General features: G+C 42.9%; 1 protein-coding gene across 5 annotated transcripts; it reads right to left on the bottom strand.

Moving 5' to 3' along the window:
- Positions 1-398: 398 nt before the first annotated feature.
- Positions 399-18699, bottom strand: LOC119863802 (dehydrogenase/reductase SDR family member 9). 5 transcript variants are annotated; one of them, XM_038422726.2, is made up of 6 exons: positions 13802-13863; positions 12947-13217; positions 7434-7782; positions 3061-3319; positions 1991-2154; positions 399-883 (listed from the first exon to the last, which is right to left on the bottom strand). In XM_038422726.2, the coding sequence occupies exons 3-6, from the start codon at positions 7750-7752 to the stop codon at positions 657-659; spliced, it is 969 nt and encodes a 322-aa protein (XP_038278654.1). In that variant the 5' UTR covers positions 7753-7782; positions 12947-13217; positions 13802-13863; the 3' UTR covers positions 399-656. The 5 variants fall into 5 exon arrangements, with proteins under 5 accessions (XP_038278654.1, XP_038278653.1, XP_038278652.1 ...); XM_038422725.2 differs by lacking the exons at positions 12947-13217; positions 13802-13863 and adding an exon at positions 18158-18699; XM_038422724.2 differs by lacking the exon at positions 12947-13217 and having other exon boundaries at positions 13802-13912.
- Positions 18700-20240: the final 1541 nt, after the last annotated feature.

The following is a 20240-nucleotide window of genomic DNA, read 5'->3' as shown; positions in this document are numbered from 1 at the left end:
TCCTCCTGTCGTGTACTGTGTGCCCTCATTTCCCTTGTACTATAACACAAGTTAAAGCCCCCTTGCAGGAGTCACTCAGCACTTAGCAAAACCAGGGTTATTGTCTCTTTGCCTGGAAATAATTTAATCTAAAGACTGAGGCCTACATTTTTCAAAAGTTATTAAGTGCCCAATCTGACTGTGGGTGCTCAGCACGGACTGCAAACCTGGCATTTTTTAGGTTTCACAAGGTAAGCCCCGGAAATCACTGGTCATTTTGACCTCTCTAGTTCATATTTTTCAGAATAAAGAAAAATCCTACACAAAATATTGTCATGTTTGTAGCTGGTGATTTTTGGCCCAATTCATAACACTTTATGCACTTAAAGCTAGATGACACATGAAGGATCGGTCACTTCTTTGCAACATTTCCATTTTTTATTGATTCTTTGATAAAATGTGGCCCCGCTTATACATAAGATTAAAAATATGGCTGCAATATGTATCAGATTTGAGAAGCAGGCACTCTAAAAGCTTTTAGAAATATAAAAAAAAATAGGTGTCAGGCACAGTTTGGATCAGCAGGCAGAGGGCTAAAAGAAAGGGCTGGTTCTTGTTGACTCAGACAGCCGGGCCATCCCCAGTTCAATGGGAAAGTGTAAATAAAGGAGGAGAATTCACCCTGCAGTTGGGTCAGCAAGCTCTGCTTTGTTTCTCAGGAGTACAATGTCCTGTAGTGCTGCAGGCATGCTGGAAAGAGGAATCCAAAGAAGCTTAGCATCCCAGCCTGCGGAATAATGTGAGTGAGGATTAATGCTTGTTAGTGCATGCTCCATACATTGCACAACCAGTGAGAGGTTTGCGTTCAGAAGCATCTGAGCCGGTTTTTCTTTCCTTGCTGCATCTGCAAAAATCAAGGAGGGCTTCATTTTAGTAGCAGGACCTAAAGGAAAGGAAAGCCAATTCTATCCCATTTCCTCAGCGTGCATTTGTGATAGTTACTTTGATTTTCAATTCTGGCATGACTGAGCCAAATGGCAGTTGCTGTTCTCCCCAAGACAAGGAGGAAAAACGGTTCATATTAAGGACCAAGTCTGGTCATTCTTACTCAAGCTAAGTAATAATTTGCTCCCTAAATATTCCCATTGATTTCACTTGTGGAGTAGGGCACTACTTAAACTGAGCAACGGTGGCAAAGCCTGGCTCATGACGTCTGTGGAAAGTCAATCATTTGCTTAGAAGAAGGAAGAGACAGAAGTAGAATTGAAGAGGAAATAGACATTCCTGGTGCCAGGTTCAGTGCTGGTGTAAATGTGTGCAACTTCATTGACTTCAGTGGAGTCCACCTGCTGATGCCAGCAGTAAATCTGGCTCATTGGGGTGGGAGAAGATACAAAAGGTAGCTGTAGAGAAAGACACTAGGGGAGGAGGGGGTAGGGAATTTCCAGGGGTTATCAGATAAGCAGATCCCATTTCAAGCTGGATTCAGAAATAATCTGTCAGAGGAGCTGATCCTGCAGTGAGCTTTCTGCAGGTGCAGGGATCTATCGATGCAGAGCCTATTGCCAGAATATGGCCTTAGATTTTTTCCATGGGTTCCATCACCATAGTATCTAATAGGAGCAAAGAAGTTTTATCCTTGAATTGCCGAAAACTGGTAGTAGTGGGGAAGACATGCACATCTCTCCCCTACCCTCTCATTGGTTTCTGCTTGCATCTTTGGGTCAAAGTTAGGTGCATATGCATATTTGTTTAAGGGTCACATGCCAAGCTGAACATTTAAAACTCAGATGAAATTGCAAGGCAGTATCATGGGCAGAAGGAACAAAATTATGATGATTTTGTGCACAGTCATTTTACGACATCTAGCATTTTAAGCTTCCATTTTTATGTCAAAATTCAGAAGAAAGAGGTTCACTGTAAATCAGAAAAGTCTGGGCCATTTTCCAAGGATCCTGAAGCTGCAAATGCCATGGTCCCTTCAATACAAACTAATCAAGTAATGTCTCACCTTTCTGTACATACCCCTCTCCATATTGTTTTCTAATGGCAGGAGGAAGTTGACTCCAAATGGCCTCCCTTTCTTCGATGATCTTTTTTCGATTGGATAGTCCAGTTTTGAACAGCCCAGGTTCAATGCAAGAAACCTTAACTCCAAAAGCTTTCATGTCCCGTCTGCAGAAACAGTAAGTTAATGATATCATTGCTACTTAGACAGCATTGTTAATAGCTGATGTATTTATATCTGCACTAATGTTCTCTTCCTATCTCTGTAGCTCATTGTGCATATTGGTAAGGCCAAGATCAAACTGTAAGTAAGTGATATCTAGTGGTGGGACAGTTTGTAGACAGCTCAGGGAAGCAGCCACTGTTTTTATTTATTTGATGTCCTTTGCAATGATACACAAAGGGGGCTATACATACAAGTCTGTATACACACACACACACACACACACACACACACACACACACACTTTAAACTTCAAAAGTTGCCTTTTGTTGTAGTTTTAAACAAAAATATGGGTCATTGCTTTTATCATCTGAGTTGGTTCACCCATCCATAAAACTTCCCGTCTATTACATGAAGTTCTGCTCCTCATCCAGGCATTCTGGAATATCTTGCTGTGCGCTGTTTAAAAAACAATCACAAAAAACACTCTCCCCCAGAAAAAAAAACCCCTACCTTCAAAAAAATAAAAAAATCAGGGTTAAAAGGCTGAGAAAAGCCCATGTACTTAGTTGAAGAGGCTTGAGGAAAAAGCAATAATTGCAGCCCAGCTTTGTTAGGATAACTTTAACTATAACACATGACTATCTGGCAGGTATTTCCTCAGGATAGCGCTTCTGGGACTGCCTACACTTTACAAGTGACCTTGCATTTTAAATTATGCCAATTGCAGTGCTTACTGCAGTCATCTAGACTCCATGTAAATGAGAATCAGACCCAAAAAGGCCTCTTAATTCTTAGGTTCCCCAACTAGCATTAAATGACAGTTACCCCTCTGCTGGGTACTAACTCACTATCAAGTCTCTCAGCATTATCAAAAATGTATTATTTCCTCAAAATTAACATTACTGTACCTTAAACTATCATTAAATCCTTCCACCCCAAACTTGGAAGGAACATAGCCACCCCCCGAGAATGCCAGGCGACCTCCAGTGCTGGATATGTTTACTAGTCTCCCTCTGGCCTTTTTTACCAAGGGAAGCAAATGTAATGTAACATTTATGAGGCCAATTAAATTAGTTTCAATTGGTGCTCTGAAGTGCTCAATATTCAACCAGTCTGTCGGCGCTGATGGTCCCATAATCCCCGCATTGTTGACTAGCCCCCACAGACCTGCACAGAAACAAACAAAAAATTAAAGTAGTGATTTAGGAAGCAAATATTCACCTCTATGTAATATAAAGAGGAGCCAAGCTGACTGAGAACTCATCAAGAACTGTCTGAGAGCGCCAGATAGATTACAAGATGGGCAGGGACTCATAAATAAGATACCTCTATATCTCCTGCAGCCTTCACCATTTTACCTGATGCTTGTGTTTCACCACCACTCTTTCCAAACCACTTAACAACCTGTATTAACATTTTCCTTTGATGACCTTTGAAGGTGTGTGGGTGGGTGGGAAGTCTGGGGGCTTTGGAAGTCAATGGGGCAGTGAGGTATTAGAAACAAAGAGCTATACTATTTTTGACACAGCTAAAAGTAAAACATGCAGAATATCAGGGTGGGGTAAACTGGTCTGGATAATATAAAGAGACCTAGACTTGCAACCAAAATTGAAGTCAATCTTTTTGAAAAGAGCTAAGAGCACAATAAATGGGAATCATTAATATCATGTCTCCCTCCACTCATGATTTGATTGTAGTGGAAGGCTTGCATCTCCTAGTTACAATAATCTCAGAGTCATTCTGTAGACTCTTCTCATGGCTTCTCTTCTATCTATTTCTGTATTAACAGAGCAGTTAAAGTTGAATTGCAGGACTGTTTTAGGCATTTTTTTTTTGTATGGGTGCTCCATCCAGAAAATATTTATTCCCCAAAGGAGCTCCCATATCCTGGCTTCTCTTTAGTCACAGCTATGTAGTAAGATGAAGCACCACCTAATAAAGGTGATGGTATTAACATTGACATAACAGATTTGTAGTTCTACTAGTTATAAGAGCATCTGGCCTATTTGCCTTCGGAAGCTAAGTGCTTTCTTAACTCAGCTGCCCTTAGACCGAGTTTCCAAGAGCTGAGCTCAGGTTTCTCTGCCCTCTTATCTTTGGAAATGTGTCCAAAACATTCTTCTATTACACATGTGTAAAACTGCCAGCTTTAAAAGATTCATAACTTTAAAAATCCTGAACTGATATTTTCAAACTTGGATTATTTTTTACATTTCAATGAAGACTTTCAAACAAGATAAATCTGAAGTTTTGTTCTTCCATCCTTGGAGTTGTGCGTAGAAAGTTTGATATTGACATAATCACAAAACTCAAAAAAGAATTGAACGGATATTCCTCCAACATTACAGAAAAAAATCGCCTTTGGATTTAGACTAAATGTTGAAAATTTCAAACTCAAAACAACTTGTTTGAACAAGTTATTAACAATTAAAAAGGGAGCGAGGGAGGTTAGACTGGAAGTTGCATGTTGCAAGATCTAAGCTGCATGGTTCAATGGGTCAGATTCTGTTTCATCTTACCTCCGAGTAGTGCTGTTACTTCACCAGTAGCCCCATTGAAATCAAAGCAATCAATCTATTTACATGAGTAACAGTATCAGAATTGGGTCCTATGAAGGTAGCCTCTGGATAGTTAATATGGGATTGCATATGTAATATTTTATGGCTGGATAAATAACTGATTGAGGTGATATGTAAATGAATAATTTGTTCAATGAATTTTGTCTCTTTTCCTATTTGAAAATGATCTGCAATCAGAGCCCAATTTTCAAAAATGATTATTATTCAAAATGATCCACTAAATAAAGTTCTATAAATAATAATGGGTTGGTCTATTGTTTATGAGCAGTTTGTTGAGAGTATTCAATATTAAAAATCTTAACTCTGTACATAGCTCTCATGGTATACTTAAAGAACAAAAGAATGGCCATCCTGGTTCAGACCAATGCTATATCTTGTTCTGAATCCTGTCTTCTGACAGTTGCCAGGGTCAAATGCTTCAGAGGAAATGAACAGGGCAATTATCGAGTGATCCATTCCCTGTCATTCATGCCCACCTCGTGGCAGTCAGAGGCTTAGGGATACCCAGAACTTGGGGGTTGCATCCCTGACCATTTTGATTAATAGCCATGTTGATGGAACTATTCTCCATTAAACTATCTGCTTTTGAACCCAGTTATACTTTTGGCCTTCACAACATTCCCTGGCAAAGAGTTCTACTGGTTGACTGTGTGTTGTAGGAAGAAGTACTTCCTTTTGTTTGTTTTAAACCTGCTGCCTATTAATTTCATTGGGGGACTCCTGGTTCTTGTGTAATGTGAAGGGGTGAACAACACTTCCCTATTCACTTTCTCTGCACCATTCATGATTTTATAGACCTTACTCATATCCCCCCTTTAGCATAGACGCTGACTCCATGGGTACTCAGGGGCTGGAGCACCCATGGGGAAAAATTAGTGGGTGCTCTGCACCCACTGGCAGCCAAGCTCCCCTCCCCCCCCCCACTCCACCTCCTCCTCTTCCTTCCCCTTGCTGAGCACGCCATGTCCCCGCTCCTCTGCCTACCTCCCAGCACTTCCCCTGGCTGCCACCAAACAGCTGTTTGGTGGTGTGCTGGGAGGGAGGGAGAGGAGCAGGAATGTGTCATGCTCAGGAGAGGAGTCGGGGAAGAGGCAGGGCTGGGGCAGTGATTTGGGGAAGGGGTTGGAATAGAGGCAGGGAGGTGGCGGAGTTGGGGAAGGGGTTGGAATGGGCGTGGGGCATGGGTGGAGGGGGGGGGGGGGGTCGAGCACCCAGGGGAAAGCGGAGAAGTTGGCGCCTATGCCCTGTAGTCATCTTTTTTCTAAGCTGCTTTGCTCTCTAACAGGGGACTTCGTTCTGCAAAGTGCTGATCACTCTGACACTGATCCAGCAATGCACTTAAGGATGTGCTTAGCTTGAAACACAAACAGTCCCATCAAAGTCAATAAAATTCAGTTTCCATTGTGAATATTTGTCTACTTTCCAACAACGTTCTCCAGTATTCACCTAAAATTAACTGAATCCACAAAAATTCCTTCTAGTGAAGTCATCCACTAGAATATTTGTGGAAAGCGATACAAAAGAGATACAGCCAAATACAAATTTCAAACAAATATCCTGAGGGATCTATTTTGCGGTTTTTATTCATGCCTCTTAAACAGTTGCAATTCATGTAAGTGTAACCTCTCCTTGGAGTTTGCTCAGTTCCTGGAGCTCTCAAGTGAGCTTCCCGGGGTTCCTACCCTCTGGACTATAACAATAACGGCTACCAGAGGCCTCTGACACCATTTCCAAGCATGCTTGGAGTCAGGGGTGGGGATAGAATGGTTTAGAAACTCTTGCTGAGGTCACTAGGGTGGTTTCTGGATGAGGTGATATGGATAAGCAGTTTACTGGGCCAGTGATGAGCCAGGGCTGCTCAGCCCCTTGATGGGGCTTTGTCCCTGACTGAGACAAAGAGACCAGTTTTTGTTTCAGTTTGGGAGTGGAGCGAGAAGCAGACCAACTCAGGGGATCTTTGATTAACTTCCCCTCTCTACAAAGGAGAATCTTTGAATTGAATTGCTGTGGAATCCAGTGCATGGGTCAGGCAGTTCCAGCTCTGCAGAGACCAGTGTCTAGAGTGATAGAGATCCAACCCACCAAGACCTCCATTGGACTCCCAACCAGAGAGCCATGACAAGACTTTGCCCACCTAAGGGTAAAGACACTGTAAGAGGACCATTTTGTTTTAGCTGGCCAACAGTGCTACAATGCTCATCTCCAAACTCACCCCCACCATACCACCTACCTGCGATGTGCCAGCTGTGGGCTGGAAGGTGTTTGTACATGTCAAGAGGTGGGGAACTGGTTGATTTATTCATGTTTTAGTACTTAGTTAACCCTAACCCTTTCCTTCCCCAGATCCTATTTTTCTGTTCCCAGTAAAGATCACTACTGTTATATTGTTATTTTTGGATGTGTCATTTCTTTACTGGGGTTTATGTTTATGTATTTAATTGTTTTGCATGTGCTGGGTTTTATACTTCTTGCTAGCAGCGGTAGTATTAATGTTCTCCAGGGACAGCAACCTTGTGTCACAGGCACAGTGAGGAGCCATCTTGGGTGGAGACACCAGCATCATTAAAAAGAACTCAGGACCCACCCCCTGTGAGGAGAGGGGAGAAGCCAGTTGTTCCAAGAAGCAAGCATCAAGGAGGAGGTATGAGCCACACCTCAGGGAGGGGCTACATAGGAAATAATCAAGATCTTCTGTCACTCACCTGCTGACCCCACTTCAGCTTTAATCCACTCAGCCACCTTCCTAACATTGTCTGGATCTGTCACATCCAGCAACACTGTTTGGAGCTGCTCTGAGGTTGCTGCTTTTAGCTCCACTGCTCCCGCTTCAGTCAGACAACTGGCAAGAACTCGAAATCCTTTCTTATCAAAAGTCCTTGCTGCCAGATTTCCAAATCCGGAGTCACATCCAGTGATGAATATATATTTGTCTGTGAGATCTCTAATCTTCTGCCCATCTTGTGTCCTCCATTTCCACCACAAATAGAAGATGGCCACAAAGATGAGGATGTGGAAAAACATTTTCACTAAAGACTTCTGGTCCCTTTTCTCCTGAAACAGAAAGAACCAATGAAGGGAGGCTTCCCTCCACTTTTGTTCTGAGTTCATTTAAACAGGAACGGACACAGCTCCTTGAAGCGACTTCTTCAGTGTTCTGCACGTATAGGATTATTGCTTGTATTAAAATGAGGACAAAAGCTAACATGGCAAAAATTTTATGATGTGATTTTACAGAATAAAAGGACCCTTGAACACTGTATCCCCTTTTCAGAGCCTCAATTCCAAAGGAGACATAGTTGAGATGTAAAGAGTCTAGAGCAGGGCAGCAAAAATGAAGGCTCTAGAGAAGGAGAATGACAAGACTGGGCTGCACTCACCCCTTGATTTGTACTAGCACAATAAAGCAACTGGCAGTGCCAGGTGTATGAGGAGCAAGGGTCCAGCTGCACAAGCCACCCCCAACCTTCCTCTTTGCAGCACCCCAAAAATGTGGGCAGGGCATCATGGAAGGGAGCAGACCAGCACAGCACATCACACAATGGGGTCCTGATCAGGACTACAGCTCCTAGGTGCTGCAGTAATACAAGTAAAAATAGATAATTATCAAATACGGTGATTACTGGGATTATGCATTTCCAGGGGACAGTCTACTAGCAGAGCTCCTCCCAGCTGGAATCTAAGACTCTTTCCCAGACAGAGTCCCAGAGCAGGATGGTGACAGTTCTGCCACTTGTCCTCCTCAGGGAGTAAATGTCCCCTCTAGTACATTCATCCCATGAGTTCAGGACGGTGCAATTTGCATCCCTGCTCCTTTAGAAGTGAATATGACCATTCAACCCTGTGTTGTCTTTTGTGCTTGGTAAGAGTCTACCACATTTTGGAATAGACTGCAATAATAAGAATAATGAGCAAATAAATAATTAACATTCATTACAATCATAACTTGAGTGAAAAACAATTGGTTGTGCCTCCTCATCTAGGGCCATGACACAGAAAACAAGACAATGAAATAATCTGGGAGACCTGCTAAAATAGAGAGAAGGTAACTTAGTATTTTTATATACTGCATATAGACACTGCTATCTCACTGCTGCAGGCAGTCATTGCTGCTACATTCACTCTGGCCAAATTCTCCATCTGGAAGAAGACAAAAACAAACAACCAAACAATGCAAAAGCAAATCACATGCATGTAACCTGTTGTTCTGTCTTGTTGCAGGGAAGGGTGTTCCTGAATTTTATTGTGGGAGGGAGGGGTGTTCCTTTCTTATCCCCACATGTAATCACTATGCCCTAAAACACAAGGACCCATATATCGTTTGCCTGATTTCCTAGATAATGTGGCTGCTTGTCAGAGGCTGCTCAAGACAATCTGCTGCCCTAGGCAAAACTTCAGTGTGCTTGTCCCCTCCTAGAGCAGGGGATTTGGCCTGGTTACACCTCCATCATGACAGAAGATTAGCCAAGGCAAATGTAAGCGAGTGGTATTGTGATGGGGCACCCTGGGTTGCAATGCCACTCAAATTTGGCCCAGCTGATTCTCTGTTATGATGGAGGGTTGGCTGGACCAAGTCTGCCACCCTATAGAGCTACCCAGAAATCTGCTGCCCTAGGCTGTTTCCTCATTTGCCTATAGCTAGAATGGCCTGTGTTGCATGTATGCTCGTCTTCTTGTAAATATCTTTGGTGGAAGTGGGTGCAGCCTCTTGCATTGCAAGGTGTTGCACATAAGTGTTGCAGAACAGGATACATACATATACTAGTTTGTGTTGCTTAACTTTGCTGTCCCCTGTGACTTCAGTTGTGGGGAGAACACTGAACTAGATAAACAAATGCTTGCTCCCAGTGTGGTCAGGCATATTTCCTTTGTACGATCGAACAAGGAGTTCTAGTATGTAAACTTATGTATACACAAAAGAATTTTGCATTTTCACTGCTTTTCTCTGTGACCTTTGATCAGCTTCTTTGGAAAAATAATTTGGTTTATCATAGTGTAGATGGGTGTGGCACTGCTTAGGTATGTAGAGAGCCACAGAGGATACACAATCTAAGGGTGTGTCTACACCACAATTAAACACCCCCTGGCTGGCCTGTGTCAGCTGACTCTCTAGGGCAGTGGTTCTTAATCTTTACTGCAGCCTGCACCCCTTTGGTTCTCAAAATATGTTTTGCACCCCTTATCAAAAATTGTTGAAGTAGGTCAGTTCTTTAAACCTAGATATATCACAACTATAGAATGAAAGATATATATGGTATATAGTTCTACTTGTTCGTAAGCTGAATTTTTTTTAGTAAAAAAAGGGAAGCACCAGAGAAGGGGGTCGGCTTATGAACGGGTACAGAGAGCGGGAGAGGTGGGACACAGCCCCACCCCCCAACAGAGGGGACAAGGAGAGGCAGCAGAGCCAGAAGAGAAGAGGCGGGGGCCAGAGTCTCTCCACTTCTGGCCACACTGCTCTCCCCACAGCCTCTGAAGCAGCTGCAGCTCTGGGGCTGGCAGGATGCGGCTGTGCCGCCTGACCCCGCCCACCAAAGCAGGCTGCAGCTACACTGCTCAGCCCACCCACCACTGGAGGCTGTGGCCGTGCTGCCTGACCCTACCCACCAGTGCAGGCTGTGGCCCTGCCCGCTGGAGCACGCTGCAGCCACGCCACTCAGCCCCGCCCACCAGAGCGGATTGTGGCTGCGCCACCCGACCCCGCCTGCCGGAGCATGCTGCGGCCATGCCGCTCGGCCCACTGGAACATGCTGCAGCCATGCCGCCAGCTCTGGCCAGCCGGAGCAGGCTGTGACCACGCTGACAGAGCAGCTCCCCTGGCCCACCCCAGCTAAGGTAGGAAGGGATGGGGAAAGTGTGGGGGCTGGTCACAGGGGTTACTCCCCTGACCCCCAGCTTCTCCTTCCTCCAAAATTTCCCCACCAGTTGCTGGCATGCCGGGACACTTTGTTTACTTAGGTTTACCTCCGTGCCTGTGGATGCTCGAGGTAAACAAACCATCTCGGCCTGCCAGGGGCTTATCCTGATGGCCCAGGAGCCAAAGTTTGCCGACCGCTGAATTATAGGGTCAGCTTATGAATGGGTCATAAAAATTTTCAATTTTTCCTTATCCATCTTGGGGGGGGGAGGTCAGCTTATAAACGAAACAGCTTGTGATAGAGTATGTATGGTATTTTTTAATTTTGCAGTAAAATTAATACATTAAAAATTACACACTTAAGTTTACCGACTCTTCTGCTGTTGCTTTTGTTCAATGATGTTCGAGAAACTAGGAACTTTTTTTTGAAATAGCCACATGCATGTCCTCACTCTCATTTAGGTGGTTTCTGGCCTTTGTTTTGATGTGCAAGAGTGATGAAAACCCTCTCACACAAGTATGTAGTCACAAATGGCACAAGGATCTCCAGAGCTGTTTTCGCCAATTGTGGAAACCGTGCTAGTTGAGCACCCCAGAAATTCTCAAGCTTCATTGTTGCAAATTCCATTCGGATTCAGCCATTGGCTCGTAATTCAATGGGATTTTTCATCAAATCACTATTATTGATGGAATCCAGGTTAAAAAGAAATGGATCCAGTATCCATTTCTTTGCCACATCAAGATCTACAGTGGAAAAATATCCTTGGAAAGAGTCACTCAACTATTGCAAATGCTTTGTCACTTCAATTGCGATGGTCATTCCTTCATTTTCCAAAACGACTGTTTGTTGTACTTATGTATGGCCTTAATTTGTGTTTTCAATGATTTACCATCTAAAAAAATCTGGCATGTTTCACACCCCCCAGAAAGGGCATCTTGCACCCCCCAAGGGGCGTGTGCACTGCAGGTTAAGAACCACTGCTCTAGGGGATCAGGCTGCGGGGCTGTTTAATTGAGGTATAGATGTTAAGGTTCAGGCTGGAGCTGGGCTTTGGGACCTGGTGAGGTCCCATGGACCAGCTGCAGGTGTTTAATTGCAGTGTAGACATGCCCTAAGTTTCTAGTTTCAGAGTAGCAGCCGTGTTAGTCTGTATTCGCAAAAAGAAAAGGAGTACTTGTGGCATCTTAGAGACTAACAAATTTATTTGAGCATAAGCTTTCGTGAGCCACAGCTCACTTCATCGGATGCATTCTAGTACGTGTCTACTCACCTAAGTAGTGTCTCATCATCTACACCGCTATTTATGCCTGTGGTGGGAGGAGTTTGCAGTTTATGTACTCTACTCCCTGCCATGAGGAGTGTATAGTGTAAACAAACCATTAGACTGAAATTCAGTCTAATCATTTTGCTTTCTTTCAAATCAAGATTTTGGAATGAAATTTTTTTTATTTTGAAGCATTGAGTTGAAAGAATAATTGTACGTCAAATCAGTTCATTTAGATTGAAAATGTCCTAATTTTTCTGTTTTGACATTTCCAATTTGAAACGTTTCAGAATTCATTTTTTGTGAAAAATTCTGACTGACTTTTGGCTCCAGTTTGGAATGGAAAGTAATTTTGAATTGTGAAAATGTCCTGTGAAAGGAAAATTCCATTTTTCAAACAGCTGTAGTCAGTCCAATTATGTTTCTCTGTATAGTGCAGTTCTATGAGTGAGACCACAAGAAAATAAACTGGCTTTATGTAATGAGCTCCCTACCAAGGTCATCAGTTGTGATAGAGCTTATGATGTTTATGGACCAAAACCAGAGACCTCCACCCCTTGATCTGAAGGAGTAACTCCATTGGCTGGTCATGATAGTAGACACATACATTATATGCAGGCAGCCACAAGTAGGAGACAGGTGCACACAGATTTAGCCACTGTATTATAGCTACTGTACCTAGCAGTTCAACTTATTCCCCACACAAATATAAGAAATTTCATTAAATGAAATGAAAATTGATTCTTATCAGCAAAACAGCTCATCACTTGCAGCAAACAATGCCTTTCAGAGAGGCAACTCCTTTCTTATAGCTGGCAAAGTCATAAATTGCACACTTTCTTAATGGTCAATTTACTTTCTTCAGTTCTACTTGGGTTATTTCATTTTCTTCTCCAAAATCATGCACTGATGAAGGAAAAAATATTGTAAATATGTAGTGACATCTCAGAGCAGACATGCCACTTCCACTTTTGAACAGTAAAACCTCAAAAGAAGTAGAGGGTAAAACCTGTGTTGGACAAAGTGAATATTAAATCTCTCTAGCAAGTTTCCTGTGAACACCAAGAAAAGAGGAGACATTTTCATGGTACTATACCTGAACCAGCAGGAACTTTGAAGCACTTTCTGTACACAGCCATACTTCAAGAATCTTGCATTTGTGGCAATCTTGTATTAATACTTCTAATCCAAACTGAGAACAACTTTTTTCAGAAGCATAGTGTAGGGGCAAGGTTGCGGAAGATTGGTGAGGAGCTAAGTGGTGGACCGAGTACGTGACTGGATGTAAGCAGAGGATTCAGGCAGTTTCAATGAACTTTGACAGACCTTGCCAAAAGCTATTGTAGCATAGCTCAGCATATTTTTGCCTGTAAATGAGTCAGTTTATGTAATAAGCATAAATCATACATAAGAATGTCACCAGCTGTTTACCCCATGTAACCCCGAGATAAGCGCAGAGAATATAGCATGCAGAGGACTCCCCCTTGGCGGAGTCCTGCCTAGTCAGCTGTCCCGAACGGCCAGAGTCCCCGGCAGCCCCTCTGCGCGTCCTAGGTGCTCCCCGCGCAGATTAGAGCGCAAGTTCTTCCTTCCTTTCTTCAATAAAGTGTAGTTTACTATTCTTAGGCCTGAGTGTCCTCCTTTCACTGGTATCTTCCTGCCGGCCCTTGCGGGCACACATAGCAAGTAGATTAAGTCCCTGCCTCTCAGTGAGCTCATATGAGAGGGAGAGAAAAAAGTATCCTGTTCCTCAAAGTTTCAAAAACAGATGGAAGTACTTCCCTGGCAACTGTAAAAGGCAAAATATCAAACTAGAAACACTTACTAGTAACTCTAAATGAATCAGATTCAGAAAAGCATTTCCTTTTCTTCCCCTATATGTCTAAGGTTACCACGTAAAGACAAGTTTGAGCAGAATAAATAAAATGCTTACATGAAAAATTTTACTCACAACTGATTTAGGGGAGATATGGTCTCTTGGCGGTAGTCACTGCCTTGTTTCACTGTCTCTGTTTAGGGAAGATATGTTCTTTGTGTGTGCTTACTAAGGAAGTACTGCTGAACCAGGAAAAGATGTGAAACTGATGTAACCAGTCAGTTGTCATAAACAGCAGCTCTGTCTTGATCATTAGAAGGTTGGATGAGCTTGATTAATGTTTGTTCCTTATTCATGGGTCATGTTTGTTATATGATCCATTGCTGTGTATTATATTTCACCTATGCACTCTGAAATGAGCCAAAACTTCACTGCTGGTGTAGGCAGCTACGTTGGTTTCAGAGGTTCTTTGATTTGATTCTAGCAGGGCCACACAGAGCTTTTTGGGGACGTGCGGCAAAATCTGAAAATGAGCCCCTCCCATTCTTCCAAAAAATTACAGGGGGTACGGAAGGGTTAGAGAGTCAGTGCACCCTGCAGCAACAGTGTCCCATGAGGCTGGGTCCTGCTCCCTGCTCTGAACATTGTGACCTGGTGTGTGGAGTGGCAGTGCCATTTGGGTTTGGCCCAGCTGCCTCTCTGTCATGGTGGAGTAGCCTTCATGGCCAAACTTCAGTGCTGCTGCAGCCCTGTGCACCTGGTTGCAAGGCCACTTGGTTTGGGGAGAGGATGGGGCAAAAGTGTCTTTCCCCGAGCTCCTGGATTCTAGAGCTGGGCAGATAATGCAAAGAATTCACCATGACCATTTCCTTGCATTTAAAAATGAATTTGCTTGGATTGTTCATTTAATATTATTTGTTTTAACATAGCACCTGGATTCCTCAGTCATGAACCAGGACCTCATTGTGCTAGGTGCTGTACAAACAGAACAAAAATGGTCCCTGCCCCAAGAGGCATACAATCTAAGCATAAGATAAGGAAGAAGAGATGGTACAGACAGCTTGATGGGGGAATACAAGGAAACAATGAGACAATATTGGCCAGCATGATAGGCAGAGGTCTCGGCACACCAGCAGTCAGGTGTTATGTAGGTATCATGGCAAAGGAGGGTTTTGAAGGAGGAGAATGTGGTAATTTTGCAGATGTTTATGGGGTGATCCTCCCAAGCATGAGGGCCAGCATGGAAGAAAGCACAAAAGGGCTCTTAGGAAATTTAACCGGTGGGTGATGGAGGCTGACACCGTGGGCTGATTGGAGGGGACAGTCAACATCTTGATAGTGAATGAGGGATGACAAGTAGGGTGGGGATAGACCATAAAAGAGCTTGAAAATTAATGCAAGCAGCTTATATTTAATGTTATAGAGAAAGGGGCTCCAGCGGAGGGACTTGGAGAGGGGTGACATGGTCAAAGCGACAGGCTAGGAGAATGACCTTTGCAGCAGCATTCTGAATGGATGTAAGTGAGGTAAGATTAGTTTGTCAAGGCCAGAGAGAAGGATGTGGCAGTAATAGATGTGAGATGATGAGTATCTGGATGAGAGTTTTAGCTGTGTGGATGGGTAAAAATGATTGCATCTTAGTGATGTTTTGCAGAAAGAATCAGCAAGATTTAGACATAGCCTGGATGTGAGGACCTAGACAGAAGTCTGAGTTGAAGCTTAGGTTACAGCTCTGGGTGACAGGCAGGATGATGGTGTTGGGTACAGCAATTGAGAAAGCAAGTAGTTGGGAGAGCTTGGGGAAAGGCTTGGAGCTCTGTTTTAGCCATTGTGACAAAGCTCTGTCCTTGCCTCCATGGGTCCCACGTTTCCTGGCGGATTTCACTAGCCTCAGAGGCTCACTGTGACCCTCCACGTAACCCTTCTTTTTCTAGAGACAAGGATCACAGTCTACTGAGCCATTTTCATCATAAGCCAGCGAGGGAGGTGAGGAGAAGTTATCCTTCCTTGCACAGTCTCTGTTGTCTCCCAGTCTCAGTGATTAAACAGGGGGCAAAGGTGGTGGTGGGGGGGGGGGAGAGCCTGGGCCACCCTCTACTCCAGGCTCCAGCAATAGTATCAGCTATGGTAGCTGACCTTTTAAAAACATGACATGTACAATTTCCTGGGCTACTTCCCCCACAGCAGCCCTCACTTCCTCAAGCTCCATTTCACCCTTACCTCAGGGCCTCCTTCCTTGCACCTGATATGTGAATACTACTCAGCCTCTCCAACAGCACAATCTCTTCCCACAGCTCCTGACATGCCCTCCCACCTGACTAACTGGGAGGCTTTTAACTAGTTTCAGCCAGCCCCTGATCGGCTTCAGGTGTCCCAATCAACCTAGCCTTCTCCCTGCCTTCTGGCAAGTTCTTAATTGGCCCCTGGTGTCTTAATTGACCTGGAGCAGCTGCCATTTCACTTATCCTGGTACCAGGGATTTGTTTAGACTGGAGCTAATACATCCATCTCCCACTACTCTTCCATAGCCATTTGGCCTTGCCCCGTCACACTGTGTTGAGCTTCAGCTGGTGGCTAGACATCCACAAGGAGATGTCAGAGAGACAGGCTAAGATTTTAGTTTGGACAGAAGGAGACTGATCTGGAATAGAGAGATCTGTGGGTTGTCAACATAGAGATGGTAGCTGAATTTGTGTCTGAAGATGATATTATCCAGAGATAAAGTGGAAAGAGAGAGGGGAGGGGATCAAGGGCAGAGCCCTGTGGGACCACCACAGAAAGCTGGAGGAATGATGATGAGGATCCTCTGAAGATCACACTGATGGCACAATTAAAGAGGTAGGAGGAGAACCAGAGGAGAATAGGGTCATGGAAGCCAACAGTGGCTGACAGGTTAAATGGGATGAGACTAGAGACTGGTTTCTGAACTAGGAAGGTCATGCGAGACTTTGGTGAGAGTGGTTTCAGTGGTGTGCAAGATCAGTGGAGTTCTTGTCTATTTTGTGTATGTTTTCTATAGTATTTTAGTGATTAATTTTACTAGTAGCAATGGAAAGAAAAAGAAGAATATATTGAAAGATATTTGTGGAAAGTGCCTTTTGAATTAATAGCTGAACGTTATATTGGAAATCTGATTCTAAGAGTTCTGTTCATGCAATCCAGGAAAAGAATCATACCATGTGACCAATCAAAGCTAACCAACATTGCCTAATTTTGAATATTGGAAATGTTTGAGAATTATTTGCCAAAATTACATGACAAATTATTCTGAATGGCAAATTTAAAAAGACAATTGCAAACGATTCAGTCATGTACCCATCTTCTTGTTCCTTTTTTTCCTAAATAACTTATGATTTTAATTTAAGTTTTTAAAAGATATGAAAGTATATAATGTTAGGCATATGAGGCAGTAACCTAAAATAATAAGGTAAAAATGATCCATGGATATCTGCTTTTTATCTGCAGATATCCATGGATTTGCAGGGCTCTATGCATATATAGAGCGATGTTATTTTATTTACTTTTATTCTTATCATGCAGAAATGGAAAGGTCACAATAATGTATTTTCTTTAAGCTGGTCAGCTGGTTTACCCACAATTTTCTTTTTTTGGGCCCCTCCTGCAATTTTTGCTAACACTAGCAAAGACTCCCATTAAATGGAAACTTTGTCTGCACTGCAGCCTTTAGGAGCAGTTCCCATATTTGTGACCTGATTTCTTTTCATTGCTAGATGAATAACTGAAGAGAACACACCAGTGAGAAAAGTCAGATGCTAAGCAAAGTATGTTGTCTTTTTCCAAGGCCACAGATTTAGCATTTTCAAAGTACCAGAAGAAATAAACTGTTATTCTCAGAATAGACTATTTTGACATGCATGGTAATGAAATCATCAATATCCCATTGAAGCCACACATAGAAAAATAAGTGCTTTTAAACATTCATCTTATGGAAGCTTTGATTGATTGTTGGTTCTTTTCATTTCATTTCATTTAGAAGCTAGTTCTAGCTAATGTTAGATGTATTATAGCTCTTCTGACTAAGACAGTGTATAAGCATGACAAGGTGGGTGAGGTAATATCTTTTATTGGACCAACTTCTGCTGGAGTGAGAGACAAGCTTTTGAGCTTACACTGTGTTCTTCAGGCCATTTATTTTCTGTGTAAGCTCAAAAGCTTGTCTCTCACTCCAGCAGAAGTTGGTCCAATAAAAGATATTACCTCACCCACCTTGTCCTCTATTTGTAACTCTGCCATTGCAAGAAACACCAATCCATGCAGTGTAAGTGAACTGATCAGGGATTATCCTGCTACAATGAACATATGCTAATTTGCACTGCATATTTACTACTGCCAGTGTCAGAGTTAGGCTTGGCAGAATTTGATTTATTTTTTTATAATTTTGATAGATAATAGTGTTTATTTTTACTTACATTTTCACAGTTGTGGGAAATTATTGGGCGGGGGGAGAAATGTACAGGGTGCTCTACTCACCACTTGTCTGGCACCTCCTCCTAGTCACTCTGGGGATTAGCTCTTGAGGTCAACACCCCTTCGTATGGCTGTATCTCTCTCTGGTCCGCAGCTTCTCTCTCATCCAGGAACAGCTGCATCCTCTTAGTGACTCAGTCCTCCAGCTAGGTCACTCAACGTTCCCTCTTCTGGATACAATCCTTCAGTTCTCACAGTGACTCAGGCAGTCTTCCCATTCATTGCCCTGCTTGTGCCACCTCCCCAGTGATGGGTGGGGGAACCCAGACACACCCTCTACTCTGGGTTCCAGTTCAGTGACATTCAACCCAGCAGTTCTCAGCTTTCCTCTCCCAGCCCTCACTGCTCATTCCCTGGACTGCTTCCTACCACTCTGGCTCCCCTCCTTTCCCTGAGCGTACCACCTCCAAACCCTCCTCCCTCTTCCTAGGGAGTGACTGCCCTTTCCCAGCAGTTGCCCCTGTCTGTTACCAGCTTCCTGGCTTTATAGGCCCCACTTATTCATACACAGCTGAACCTGCTTGCAATCACTTCCCTGCTCCCAGGCTCTTCCTTCAGGTGCATCCTGAAAGTTTATGAGTCTGTGAGCTAATAGGCCTACCTGGCCACCTTAACACCTTCCAGTCCTGTCTGGGGTGGAGAGCCCATCACAGGGGGTCAAACAATAATTATTTAAAGCAGTAGATTTTGAGATTCAAGAAGTTAAAGCTCTATAACCGTTAAAACACAAATAACCAAAATTACAGGTCAAAATATACAAAGTAAATATCCTTAAATCAAAATCTAATAAGGTCTTAAGCAACATTTTTCTTGTTTGCCAATATGTAAATTTTGATGATTACTGATGGAAATATTTTTTTCGGTTTCTGTGGGTATGATGAAATTGATTTTTATCAACAATTACTTATAAAAAGCTAATTCTTCCAAGCCTTTCGTACCATAGAACTATCTGTCCCCTTCCCATCTCTTCTATTTCTTCTAAAGTCTTTTATCTATTATTCATTATTATTTTTCAACTGCATTAAGAAAACTAATAAAAGTACATGACACACACTCCAAGAAAAGATTAAAAATGAAGACATTTTAAAATGAAGATAACTTAAATTTCTTCCTTAAAACAGTTGCTCATAATTTAAATAGCAAACAAAAATAATAGATCCTGTTTCCTGGGTTAATTCTGGAACCAGTTATACAAACTGTTGTTCAGCATCTCTATTTTTTAGGACATTGTATTATTTGGACATGGGAGAGTGATACCATTTGGGGCTAAACAGAAAAAGTTACTCCCAAAGCCTTGCTGTGCAGAAGTGAAGGTCTGATGAGCTGAGAGATGTGAGTTCTCTGAAATTGGAGGAAATAGGTTTTTTTAGCAATTAAACAAAGGTGAAGTGCAATTACTCAAAATATTAATAGAAGCACGATGTAGAGCTATTAGTATATGGTATTGTGACTTGCCCTACACTGGCTCATGATCTGCAGCTTTAACACTGTAAATGACAAGGTGAAATAACTGTTTGGAGATGGAGGAACTAAAAGTAAACTGCAAAAATAACAAGCTGTGCCTCAGTTCCCATATGTAAATATGGGACATTAACACTTCCTTTCTCACAGGGCTGCAGTGCAGCTTAATTTATTAAGATTAGTTTGAGTAGTCTTTGAGATCGTCATATGCAAGGCGTTAGAACAGCACAAAGTGCTATCATCAGTGTTCAGAAGCGATCATGATGATCTCCCTAGAAGTACCTTACATTGACAGATAAAGGACTGATTTTACTGTCAGGGGCACAACTGAGAATCTGGAGTAATTCCACTCAAAATTTAATTCGAGTGTGTGAGTCATTGAGAGATTCTCAGCTATAGTGGCTCCTGACTCTTGAACCAGTGTTATCTTGCCCCTGGCCCTGACGGAGTTTACAGTAACCTGACTTGAATGCTGCTCTGAACCTCTCTGAACCTCTCTGCCAGTCAGAGATAATCCAGAATGCTACACCTGACAGCAGACTTTGGCCCAAAGCATGGACGTAATTTGGTCATCTGGTGTGTCAATCTGGAATTAATGTGTGGTGACATATTGGAAATATATGGT

This window comes from Dermochelys coriacea, chromosome 11, assembly GCF_009764565.3.
Source record: "Dermochelys coriacea isolate rDerCor1 chromosome 11, rDerCor1.pri.v4, whole genome shotgun sequence".
In the NCBI taxonomy this organism is placed as follows: Eukaryota; Metazoa; Chordata; order Testudines; family Dermochelyidae; genus Dermochelys; species Dermochelys coriacea.
Note: the sequence above shows the minus strand (reverse complement) of the source record. Positions and strands in the feature narration are given on the sequence as shown.

Bases quoted from the DNA above. Each gene is read 5' to 3' on its own strand.
- LOC119863802 (XM_038422725.2), bottom strand. From the start codon at position 7,752: ATGTTTTTCCACATCCTCATCTTTGTGGCCATCTTCTATTTGTGGTGG. The intron at 3,320-7,433 runs GTGAGTGACAGA...GTTTCTGTGCAG, and splicing joins AGCTGAAGTGGGGTCAGCAG to GTCTGTGGGGGCTAGTCAAC. The intron at 2,155-3,060 runs GTACAGTAATGT...CTGTTTCTGCAG, and splicing joins GGATTTAATGATAGTTTAAG to ACGGGACATGAAAGCTTTTG.